The sequence below is a fragment of the Mesoplodon bidens genome (assembly GCF_964165515.1).
Source record: "Mesoplodon bidens genome assembly, chromosome: 2".
Lineage (NCBI taxonomy): Eukaryota > Metazoa > Chordata > Mammalia > Artiodactyla > Ziphiidae > Mesoplodon > Mesoplodon bidens.
The window spans coordinates 180,706,513-180,719,931 of record NC_138177.1 but is presented as its reverse complement, the minus strand read 5'-3'; the positions used below and the strand labels follow the sequence as shown (position 1 = coordinate 180,719,931).

Below are 13,419 nucleotides of genomic sequence, written 5' to 3'. Positions count from 1 at the left end.
ACCAGTGTCAGCCAAAAATACTTAACCTGGGAACAAGGAGAACTCAAAAATACTCCACTCAAGACACTAACACAGTATTACTATATGGCTACTGATAAACGTAACGAAGAAAAGAAAAGAAACAGTTGTAGAAGCTTAGCTTGAAGGCAGGAATGAGGGACAGCCAAAGCAAGAATCCAAAAACGGCAGCAGACCAGGAGTGCTGGACCCTCAACACGCTTATCTACAACCGTGAAGACCCCACCACCTCTCCTAGGAAGAAATTTGGTTTGGGCAGGGAAATGCTACTACCTCCGTTCACACAGAGAGGCTGCCGAGGAGTTCTGTTTTCCTTTTGATTCATGATGGCTAAAGGACAAAGCTCTCTCTTCCTTTAGAGCCCAACCCTAGCACCAGCTTGAAAGAGAAAGTTATACACCGGTCTCCTCCTGAGTGAATGGAATGGCAAGAGCCCCTTGGAGGGCTGTGAGCTGGAAGAATCCACACCACTGAGCACTTTGATCTTTGAGAAGAATGGCGCTGAGCACTAACACTATCTGTCTTTTTCTTGCTTTCTTTGGCCTCCATGTTTTTTTCAGTACATTCATTTGATCCTCTTTCATGTGCCTACGGCCTATTTTATTTGTCCTCTTTCAAAACTGAATTTATTTTTGGCAGTACGACTTTATATCTGTGGAGAAAGAAAAAAATCCTTTCTTGGATAAATGGTGAAGGAAAAAGTGGGAAGAAAAATGAAAGCCTAACCCCCACCCCCATACTTTAAAATTAAAGTAATCTAGCTTTAGTGAAGAGGAAAGGAATAAATAGAGATTCCTGGGGGCACTGCTATTCAACTCTGCTTTTGTCAGAGATGGTCGTACAGTGAGCACTCTGATGACTAAGCAACAGCAAGAACCCCCCAGATGAGCCCCAGATGCCAGCAAACGCCAACACACCCATGAGGATTACTGAGCAGCTACTAGGCCAGATCACCAGTAACCATGTGGTCACATTCATCTGGCGTCTCTGGAAAAAACCCAACTGTCAAGTCACACAAGAGAAGCCCCTTACAGCGGGGCTTGGCTCTATTTGAAGCCGACAAAGTCAAATTTAAGATGACAGCTTTATAAAAGCGCTGTATGACCGACCACTCTAAAGAAAAGACCACAGGAGAAAAAACCTAACCAGTAAGGGTTCTGGTCACATACACAGCGAAAGGAAGATAAGGAATCACCACTTTAGCACTCCAGCTCTTTGGTGGTCAGTGAAGAGACAGAAACCTGTACAGCTACAGAAGACACCTGACTGTAAACCTAGCAAAAGTAGATTCATCCAGGTCCAGCTAGAATTACCTGGGATAACCTGTTCTAAAAATGCTAAAATAGTATAAAATGACTCTACAAGCCTAAACAGTCTCTGATCAATATTCAAATGCATTCACTTTAAGCAAATATATCAAAATCTGTTGAATGACCAGAGTTACATATCTCACATATTTACTTAACTTCAACTCTAAATTGCTTAAAAATCATTCACCTCAATCAATGAAATAAGATGGGGGGCGGGGGAGCATGCAAAGTGGATAAGAAATAACCTCAGGATCGAGTCAATTGTCTTAGCTAACAATTTAATGGTTCCATCCATCTATCCAACCTTCCATTAACTTGCTTTGTTGAGCATGCAAGTTTAAGATTGGAAAGCCACCGCCAAGAAGACATGAAAAGCTTGGAGGAATTTTGGAATAAGTTTATAAAACACTACAGGAATTCTCTAAATGTATCTAAAGTCCTGTAAGAAGCCAAATCTAACCACATACACGCCTTCCCTTACAGCGGGGCTTGGCAGACTACAGTCTGCAAGCCAAATCTGGCCCACCACCTGCTCTTGTACAGCCTGAGAACTAAGAATGGTTTTTCCATTTTTAAATGGCTAAAAAATAAATCAAAAGAAGAGTCATATCTCCTGACGTGTGGAAATTACATGAAATTCAAATTTCAGTGTCCTCAAGTAAAGTTCTATTGGCGCACTGCCACCTCATTTATTTACATGTTGCTTGTGGCTTTTGTACTACAATGGCTGAGCTGAATAGTTGCAACAGAGACCATGAAAAATTATCTGGCCCAAAAAGTTTGCCAAAACCTGCCCTATATTAAAAGTTGCTACTAATTTGCCTTCAAATAACTGGCTTTAGCTATGTAGCTTTGCACAAGAGACTCCAGATGGTTTTACTGAATACCATCTGAGCAATATAATAGAGAAATTATTGTATCTCACTGTAGTTAAGCTAAAAGCCAGCAAATCCCTATGACTTTTTTTTTTCCCCCCCGCTGCGTTGGGTCTATGTTTCTGCACACAGGCTTTCTCTAGTTGCGGCGAGCAGGGGCTACTCATCCTTGCAGTGCACGGGCTTCTCATTGCGGTGGCTTCTCTTGTTGCGGAGCAGGGCTCTAAGGCATGCAGGCTTCAGAAGTTGTGGCACACGGGCTCAGTAGTTGTGGCTCGCGGGTTCTAGAAAACAGGCTCAGTAGTTGTAGTGCATGCACGGGCTTAGTTGCTGCATGGCATGTGGGATCTTCCGGGACCAGGGATCGAACCAGTGTCCCCTGCATTGGCAGGCGGATTCTTAACCACTGCGCCACCAGGGAAGTCCCCCTATGACTTTTTTTTTAAACCAGGTTCTTTAACAGAGAAAGTGGTTCTTTCACCATTTTGTTATTTCCAGTGGGGGAAAAGGTATAAAAAAAAATCACTTGTCCTTACTTCCTTTACCACCTAAGAAGCCCCAAGTCTTCCCCTTGTAAACAAAATATACCAGAGTAAATAGGTATCTTTTTCTTGAAACGGACAGAAACTACCAGAGGGTGTGAAGCAGAGGCTCACGGTCACGTTTTGGCATTATCACCTAAGACATTAAGGCCAGCGGCAATGTTACCTCAGAATAAAATCTTCTGTATGTTTTCCCTACTCCCAAGCTTTTTAGTAGTAAACTCTTCATACACAGAGAAATTTAAAAGTATACAGGGCAATGAAAATTCCTATGAACTTTGCCTAGATTCTCCTACAATTACATGCCGCCATATTTGTTTCATTCATTTTTGTAAATCTATCTTGGCAGTGACTGAATCTTCAGGAAATAATCTGTATAACACCCCACCCTAAATACTTTAGCAACGAATTTTCAAGGAAATAAAACACAAAACTCTAGAGAGGGTGTAAAATAAAAAAAGAAAAAAGAAAGAAAAAGAAAAAAGTGGTTTTTCCCTCTCACGCAGATTAGTGAAGACAGAGGCAACCTCTGACACCCCAACAATCCACGAAGCTAACACCGGAGTGTCAGCTCGCTGAGACCACAGGGGTAGTGTGATTGATATTACGATTACCAGACGAGATCTAGGCAGCTTAGACTCTCTACCTACAGTGGCCAATGACTTCTCCTTCACAGGACTACACATCTCTGGCGCTTACCTAAGGGCAGCAGCGTGGTAAGTGTCAACGTAATCAGAAATGAAGAGCTCTCGGTTCTTGATAACTGGGTCTGTTATGACAAGTTCTCTTCCAGAGTCTGTCACACACACACACACACACACACACACACACACAAAAAAAAAAAAAAAAAAAGTGAATTAGGAGGATATTATAATTGAGTTTCCAGAAAGGATTGGGAAAATTTCACAAAATTTTTCCTTCAGGTTCACTTCCCACTATAAAAAGCACAATAAATAACCAGGCCTGTCAGCAAACCAGAGAAGAGGAATAACATACAGCAGGAATAACAGGAGCAAGCGTCCTGTGGGATGTGTTTTTGCCCTTTATTAAGTCCCCACAGTTGGCTGAAATGTATTAAGCAGAAAATGAAAAAAGAAGGAAAAAGAAAACTACCACATTTTAGCAACTTGTAAACTACTAAAATTTTCAGTGATCCTGTGCATCTGGTATTTTATTGCTAAATATTCCAGGATGGAGTGAAATCACACTGTTTCAAGTTGAAAATAATAACCAAGTTATTATTTTTAATAAAGAATCATCATTTAACTGTTTTAACAGAAATTTAATAGCTTCAAAAAAGAAAAAACTGGTAAAACATAAAAGAACATTATTCTTCAAAACTGTTTTCACATTACTGCATTCATAGGCCTGACTTCTAATGTGAACTTTATTAATTAAAACAAAACAAAAAAGAAAGAAAACTGTTTTTGACTACTGGTTTGTTGACTCAAAACCTGTCACCAAAGGCAGTGTGAAGGAGTGAGACAAGCACAGTCATCCGGGCCAGAGAGAGCTGGATCCCTGCCCCTGCCCCGGAGTCTCCACTCAGAAGATGAATAGCCTTGGCAACTCCTTTAGCATCTCTAAGCCTCGATTTCCTGATCTGGAAGTGGGGAGTGACAACCCCGAGCTCATATAATTAATGGGTAACAAATGTGAATCAGCTAGAATGAGGCCTAGCACCTCAAAAAAAAATCAATAAAAAGGAGCTATTAGACATCTGAACAAACGTAACATACACTTTATCTGAACAAACATAATATACACTTTATGTACATATCTCATGTGTCAATAAAGTTATTGGGTAGAAACTGCAGTGCCAGAGGAAGAAAAAGTTAAAAGATGCTCTGAACTACCTTCCTATTGTTCTAAAAGTCAATACTCAAGCTAAATTTCGAAATATTCAGGAAAGCTTTGCTTTGAAAACTGAAGTTCACAACCCTGAAGTTCAACAATACACATTATTAAAAAGAAACAAAATACAATTCTATAGGGTTTTCAGTGTCATTAGTTCAGCATTAGGTGAGAAAAAGGAATAAACAGATGAAGCTACTTTTTATTTCCAAAGAAGATCTATCACTGCTCCTAGTTTAAGGGAAAGATGATACTAGCACATGATCAGGTTGTTTCTCTTTTAAGGCAGAAATAGTGAAAGAACTCAGCAAAAAAAAAAAAAAAGAAAAAAAGAACATTCCAGTAATGTCTTTATTGATAAAAGGCTTTTTCAGTGAAAAATTTTCATAGTGGTTATCTCCATTTAATGAATGTTTTTACAAAGAACTTTGCCCAAAGCTAAGAAAGTGTAAGAATCAAACCAGAAGGACATATTTACCATTTTCATTATGTCGATCCTGAACCAAATGCTGATACACAGAATCTGGAACTTCAGACTGACGGTAGTACCATTTGACGTTCATGAGTAGGTGGTCCCTCTTACTCTGAAAAGGAAAATCTAACAGCATTAGGAACAGGATTTCGGGTGCCCACAGGTGCATACCATACCCATGATCAAAAGCCCCTGGAAACAGGTGGACAGGCAGAGAAGGAGACACACAATTACTACCAGGACCACAAAAATACATCAGTCAATTATGAGGTCAATTTTCATTTTTTGAAAAATCCCAGCCACAACACCTCTCTGACTCTATCCCTCAAAGTTGCTTATTTCAGGAAACAACGGAAACCAAACTGAATCTATAAATCTCCCCAGTTTGATTAACTAATTCGTTCAATATTTTATTTTTTTATTTAGCATTAACTACTCAGTACACTACATGAATACATCCTTCTTCTACCTGAAGCTTTAATTGTGTTGGTAAATATTTAGAAACTGTTTCAGCACACTGTCAAGGCCATTAAGGGCAGTGAGTTTTTCCTGCTACTTTACTGCCACTTATGCTCTATGGCAAACTAACACAGCAAACTATTGGTGGTGAGGAAGGTACTATGAGTCCATGGAGCAGGGACCCTGTCTCATTTATCTCTGAATTTCCCTAGAAGAGAACACCTTGGACTTAAATATTTATGAATAACAGAGTTCTATGATGGTCAGGGTCCCATAAATGTTTGTGAGACACTTAACCATCTTGTCCCTGAAAGTTAATTTTGTTCCTAGTTCATTCAAAGAATAAAGGATCAAATACTGCCTTTCCATTTGAAGGCTATGGGTTGGGGCTTGAGAGGACCATCTCTGTGTACCTGGTCATGAAGCATCTCAATGTGGCAGTGCACTAAGGCTTCCGGAGGCCTCAGAAAATACTTTCCGACCCAGCTGAGGGCCGTAAGGGACTTCCCCAAGGTGAGTGCAATACCACTCCTCTTAGCAGCTTCTACCTTCTCATCACAAGTCAGTGGGCCAGAAATGCATGAGAGCTAAAATTCGAGAAACGCCTCATGTTTATAAGGGAGACGGCCAAATCCTAAAGTATGTCAAAGGAGCCTTCTCTAATGAAGTAAGATGCTTGATGCTTACATGAGAGGTTGCACAAAGCCTTCACTAAAAGACCAGGAAGGCTCAAAAATAGTTTTGCTAAAATATGTAAGCCATTCAAAGAACCAGAAAGAAAGCAACTGCCAAAGGTCTTGACTGAACTCAAATGTGAAGAAATGCTATTCCAAAGTAAATACCATACACACTAAGATTCTTACTTTTGCAATTAACTGTGTCAAATATAGGGCATCATTACTGGTTTGAATAAAAGAGATTGCATACAACGACTAATCCTACAAAATGGGTACTTTTTAGTTTTTATCAATTGTGCACTTTTATATTCTACACTGTTTATACTGAGGGTGGGAAAAAGAGGACAAATCAGTACGCTGCATAAAAAGAATACACTTTATATATAGTATAGGAGTTTACAGACAGAGCAGTTACTTCCGGCAAGGGATTATGGAGGAAGGAACAGCTGACCTGGGAAAAAAGAGGAAATATTTCAATGAAATTTTTTCTAGGCAAAGGAGGAGACCTGAGAAATACACAAAGATAGAGAAAGTACAAGACATATATAAGACACATGCACGTGGTCCATCTGCATGCAGCAGAGGAGAACATTCTGCATGATGGTGAGGGGAACCTGAACCCTAGCTGGAGTTTGGCCTTTAGTGGCTTTTAACTCTCTGGAACAAATGGGGTCTTCTATCTGCACTGCTGACCAAAGCCACAGGCACTGAGGTGCAAAACCCCAGGCCGTGGGAGAGCAGCTAGAGGGCTACAGTATCTTCCTGAGGCAGGATGATAAAAAGCAAGGCCAGGTAGAGCGCACTCAGCAGGGAAAGAAGGAGACACACCAGGGGAGGGGCGGGGCCTGTTTGGCAGTACTCAGGGATAAACCCGGTTAAGTGAATACACTGTCCAACACAGGGCTTCTCAACCTAAACTACTGACATTTGGTCCAGGTAAGTCTGTTGCGGGGGCCTACCCAGTGCACTGTTAGATGCGCAGCAGCAGCCCTGGCCTTCAACCACTAATTGCCAGCAACACTCCTCCCTCATTGTGACAACCAAAAATGTCTTCAAATACTGCCAAGTGTCCCCTTTGCGTACAAAACACTCCCAGTTGAAAACCAATGGTCTAATAGTTTTCTTTTTAAGGAAAGCTAAACCAGAATGGTAAGACTAACCTCTAATTCAAGCCCTACTGAGCTGGGCTGGTAAGTACAGGAAAGTGGGTCACGGTTCAAATCCCAACTCCATCACCTCCCCGTTACACGACTCTGAGCACATTCCTAAGATTCTCTGAGTCCGCCCTTTTCTGTAAAACAGGATTATCCAAACCTACCTAAAAGGACTCATGAAAAAACTGAAAAGATGGAAAAGCATCTGTAACTGAGCAGGAACTCAAAAGACTATTGCTTTCTCTCTGGTAGTAGGTGACTCTAACCAGCGTTTCACGGAAAACTTCAAGAACTTTGCTGAGAATTGTAGGAGTGATATCTTCTCCAGAATATGGTTTCTTTCAGGAGATGATAGTGATGTCTAGTCACTGAGCTACTAATGGATGCTTCAACGCTCACAGCACAAAGGAATTCAGATCTATTAGCAGTCCTAGCAACAGTGTTCTAAAATTTATACTTTGATGTACTTCTGTAACACATCTAAGATGTATGAATACCAAATGACCAGACAAAGATACTACGAAAAAAGAAAATTATAGGCCAATACCTTTGATTCATATAGATGCAGAAATTCTCAACAAAATATTAGCCGACCAAATCCAACAACACATAAACAAGATCATACACCAGGACCGAGCTGGATTCCTCCCAAGTTCACAAAGATGGCTCAACATACACAAATCAATCAGTGTGATGCACCACATTAACAAAAGAAAAGAGGAAAACCATGTGATCATCTCAACAGATGCAGAAAAAGCGTAAGATGTATGAAAATGTGAAGGGCAACAGATAACCTTTAAAGGTACTATAATCACACAATGTCTATTTTTCAGAACCAAGCCAGTGATTCAGGTGATGTTTTGAGGTATAATACCTATGTTATCTTCTGACCCAGGCACACTTAATGATTCCACCCACACAAAATTACCACTCTAGTTTGTCTGTACCTAGATTTACTACTCCTATTATCAGCCTTTACAAAGGGAGTTGAAAGCCTACTGGATTTCCTAATGCAATACTACCCAACAACCAGGGGGTGGCGGCATTGTGTTTAAAAAAAAAAAAAGCCTCCAGATTCCGAATTCCATACATGGCAAAGGCAGGCCGGCTCAAGGTAAACAGAAGCTCTGAACGAATGTAAGTAGCTCTAATGGACACCATCTTCCCAAATAGGCCAGGAATTTAGTTAAAGATTAAACGTCTATAAAGGGAGGCACCGTGTTGTTTCAGAGGCACTAGCCTAAAATCAGGTCATCTAGGATTTTGGTACTGTCCGCAATCACTGGTTAGCTGGGGGTGACCTTAGTGAAGTCACCCAGCCATCTGACAAGTGAGGGACAGAACAAGATGATGTCTATGGTCTGGTTCCATCTTACGTGCCTATGTTTATATTTCTTCCCCAGACTTAACCAAGTAGATAAAATAGGATTGGGAGAGCACCCTTATGTTTTCTCTGTATCACACGATGGCATTAGCTCACATGACCATCCTAAGGCGTTTCAGGAACTAAAGCGTCATCTTCCATGGAAGCTGCCTACTACGCGCTGAGGAACAGCAAAAGGGAGCGGAGGGCACCCCCTCTCGCGGTACTCGCCCCCTCAGCCGTCAGTCATGGGAAATCTTCATCTTCTTTACACTTTTCACCAGGCTAAGACGTCTGCTCAAAATCGCAGAAAATTAAAGGCAGATAGGAACTTAGAGATCATCTGATTCAACCCAAACCACCTGGGCCTGGGGCCAATTACCTCTCCAAGCCTCAATTTTCTCATACATAAAATGAGGAAAAATAATAGTCTATACCTCATTAGGTCGTGAGGATTAAATAAATGAATGTAAGCAGAGCGGACTGGCTCTCAATAAATGCTGGATAGCACTATCACTGTCTTACAGATGAAGAGAGGAGTTAAGCTATATCAAGAGGCTGGTTATAAATTTTGCTTTTCTCAGATCCAAAATTATGCTCATAATAGCAATACAAAAGTAAATCCAGTAGCAAATTAGAGGGAAAGTTTCTTCACTTTCACAACAATTCAAGAAGCATATCAAGTATTTCTAACAAATATGCCTCATTATTGACTAGTGATATAATTGGACAACTGCATGATGGTCAAAGTGGTTATAAATGACACATTTTAAACACAATGCTGAATGAAGAAGGAAGCGGTGAAAAGCTTCCCATGTGAAGGCACCCTGGGGTATATTTCTGAACACAGAGAAGAGCCCACTGGGAAGTAAATATTTCCCACCATTTTTTCTTTAAGGAGAGAGAGATCGATTTGACTGCTTCCAGGTGGTAGGACGCACCAGCATTAAGAGAAAACCACCAAACCAATCTGCTTACAGTAAGGTTTCACAGGCCCCGTGCAAACAAGGAGAGGAGTTGATTCTGGGTTCAATTATGGATTTGTCCACATCCCTGTCCCAGATTTCTTGAAATAAGGGATGGATGTAAATTTAGGGAAATAAAGTGTTTATCAGAGGACAAATCCCATCACCACCTGGGTGTAGAAAAGACAGCTCAGTGGTGGGTGTTCAGCAGCAGGAGTATTTCCAGATATTTGCACGTCAGGCAACAGGGTGAGAATTAATGAGCTAAAAAGCAAAACTGAAATTCAACACTGAGAATAAGATAACTGAGAAAGGCAGACTAGAGGGAAAGGGAGGCAACAGAGACCAGAAAGGAAAACAGGAGGCTGCTGCTGGGCGACACCGGTTCACTCCGTCAAGAGTGCACACCTCAGCTACCCCACGTACAAATGTACAAGCTCCAAGGCCGAGAAGTCAGTTTCCCTTCCCAGAGATCATGATTATTAATATGGTACATTCACTGATTTTAAATAGCCAATCTGTGTCCTTCCTAGGACCAGTCTTAACTATCTTCCTCTGGGGAAACATTTTTACACAATATAAAAAAATAAAAGAAGTGCAGGGGTGTGGGGTGGGGGTGGGGGGGTGGGGTGAGGACAGGAGTTCATTAATGACCAAACAGACAAGTGCAGAGATCACCTTTTCAGTGGTCTTTATTCCCAACCAGCATGGGCACAACAATAACTGTGTACTCAACCTGCATGACAGAACAAGGACCTTCTTTGCTCCACCAGTCACCTGCCAGGCCTTGCCAGGTTATCAGGGCTCCCAAAGCCCTCCAAACAGGTCATTCGAGTCCCCCCACTGTTATCAAATGTGACAGAAGGATCAGGGCCAAAGACAACCCAACTGGGATATGAAGGTGGATATCATCACATGAACAATTTTGCAAAGTGAAAATAATCTGCTAGAGATAACACAGAACTTCCTTCAAATTCTTAACTGCTTAGTTCTTGGGAGCGCACATTTCAAATAATGGAAGATCTAGATTCAGAGTCAGGTGAAATCAGACCAAAATTCTTGTTTTATAAAGCCAAAATGGCCAGTCAGGTTTTTCCAGAAATTTGGGAACTAGAAGTAGCTAACATTTGTATATGGTATGGCTTAAGAAGATTCCCTTTGGAGAAACAAAATGGTGAAAATAAGGTTAAGAGTTACCCTTCCAGCGTGCTGCATGGCAGTTTTGAAGTGATATTTCAAGCCTGCTGAGTCTACCTCCACCAACAGGGTGATGCCTGTTGGGAAGATCACCCTCAAAAAGACCTTGGGGACATAGTCTTAGTGGCTTCAACCATTCCTGACTCTGGGGGAGGGGACTAGGGACAGACAGTGGGGTCTAAGATTACTAGTCTTCAAAGCCCAAGTATAACTCCAGGCATATGCACAGGGGAATCAATCTAAAGATAAGCTTTCGGCACTTCCCTGGTGGTGCAGTGGTTAAGAATCCGCCTGCCAATGCAGGGGACACGGGTTCAAGCCCTGGTCCGGGAAGATGCCGCGGAGCAACTAAGCCCGTGCGCCACAACTACTGAGCCTGCGCTCTAGAGCCCGCGAGCCACAACTACTGAAGCCTGCGTGGCTAGAGTCCGTGCTCCACAAGAGAGGCCACTGCAGTAAGAAGCTCACACACGGCAACGAAGAGTAGACCCTGCTCACCTCAACTAAAGAAAGCCCGCACGCAGCAATGAAGACCCAACGCAGCCATAAATACATAGATAGATAGATACATACATACATACATAGATAAATTTTAAAAATAAAAATAAAGATAAGCTTTCTGTACCCGTCAGAAGATCATCATTACTCAACTATGTGGATGAACATCAGGACTAAGATGAAATCAGGTAGGAAATGTCTTGTAATATTATTTCAAACCACTACTCTACCCCTAACATAAGACACTAACCATGTAACATTTTCTATATCTATATATTTATATCTAAATAGCTTTATAGCCATTACAGCTCAAAAGGCCATCAAAGAGTGACAGGAATACATAAGTGCCATCAGGGCTCAGGCCATCAAGGTCCATCCATCTCAGAGTTCTGCTCTCACACGGGTACCAGGAGGTTACGTGAAAGGCTGCAATGCTGACTGCAGAGTCTTGTTCTCAAAGAAGAAAGGGCTTTGAGTATCTCCTACAAATAATCACACTATCATGTACAAATCTCCCTAATATACTGAGACATTAACTAAACATTTTGTTTCCTTTTATTTGAGAGGGTATAGTCAGGGCAAGTATACTTCTTACTGACATCGACTAAACAAAGTATCCACATTTGTTTTGTCCTAAAATGCCCTTTTCTTCCAACTTTCTCAGATATGTCCACTGCCCAATGGTGACTGAACTGATCTGTGAAAGAACTATGACTGTAGCACATCTCCCTTATGGGAGCCACAACACTTGAGCTTCCAGCACAGAAACTTGTTTAGTGGTGTGATGGTTAACTTTATTTGTCAACTTGACTGTGCTAAGGGATGCCAAGACAGCTAGCTGGTAAAACGTTATTTCTGGGTGTGCCCACGTGGGTGTTTCTGGGAGAGGTCAGACTTTGACTCAGTAGACTGAGTAAAGAGATCTGCCCTCCCCAATGTGGGCGAGCATGACCCAATCTCTTGGGGGCCCAAAGGAACAAAATGAAGAAGGAAGAGCAAATTCCTTCCCTCTTCTGGAGCTCGACATCCATTTTTCCCTGCCATCAGCCATCAGAGCTCCTCTTCTTGGGCCTTCGGACGCTGGGACTTAACACCAGCGGCCCCCCTGGTTCTCAGGCCTTCGACTTGAATTTAATTATACCACATGCTTCCTGATTCTCCAGTTGCAGACAGCGAGTTATACATATACTAAGGGACTCTCGACCTCCAAAACCTCATGAGACAATTCCTATAGTATATATACATATATCTATCTCTCCTATTGGGTCTGTTTCTCTGGAGAGCTCTGACTAATACAAGCGGCTACTTATCATGTACTGATTGGCATTTGCAAATGGACATAACCTGGAACTACACAGGGGTCTACTCAGAACTAGCATAATGAATAAAACAGATAAGGATAAAAGAAAGAAACAAACAAACCATATCCATCTGATTAAGGTGCTTACTGCCGTTAGGCCCTAGAATCAAGGTTGTTACAAGCTCATTTTCCAAACCCGTGGCACTCAATCCAAAAGACTGTTTTCAAGAGATTGCATCAGCATCTGGGTCTGTGGAAGAGGATTTAAATCATCTGGAATCAGATGGTGAAGCAAGAAGGTAGAACTCTGGGAGGGCAGATGACTTTTTACAATGTTTACAACCAAGATATGCAAATAACTGGTTATATCCAAATCCCCAGAAAGATGATGCTACTAAAAATGTGCTGACACACAGGCTCCAATGATCAGAAATAATTTTCAAAATCACTGTTTCTTAATGATGTCTTGTTTATTAATGGTAGGACCAAAAAGGTGCATGAAAACAAAATTCTCTCTCAACTGCTAACTAGGGAGTCACAACTCAATAAGGCAATTTCTATCGGGGATTACATTATGGATGAACAATGAAATTGTCAGACAATGGATTCCTGTATTTGCAGTGGCGAGGCCAAAACTGAGTACAGGGGTAGCCCTGGGAAAATTCGTACTTCTTGGCCTCGTAAGATAGGAGACAGGGTCACTAGGTAACCTCTGCTGTCCTTGTCTTCTTAAAC

The 13,419-nt window shown here is 41.6% G+C and overlaps 1 protein-coding gene across 6 annotated transcripts in view; it reads right to left on the bottom strand.

Moving 5' to 3' along the window:
• Positions 1–13,419, bottom strand: part of RERE (arginine-glutamic acid dipeptide repeats) — a 437,697-nt gene that overhangs the window by 167,054 nt on the left and 257,224 nt on the right. For all 6 annotated transcript variants that reach the window (XM_081215086.1, XM_081215082.1, XM_081215088.1 and 3 more), the window contains 2 exons: positions 5,078–5,183; positions 3,445–3,541 (listed from right to left, as the gene is read on the bottom strand). In XM_081215086.1, coding sequence (XP_081071212.1) covers positions 3,445–3,541; positions 5,078–5,183 — 203 coding nt within the window. The remainder of the gene's footprint in view (positions 1–3,444; positions 3,542–5,077; positions 5,184–13,419) is intronic.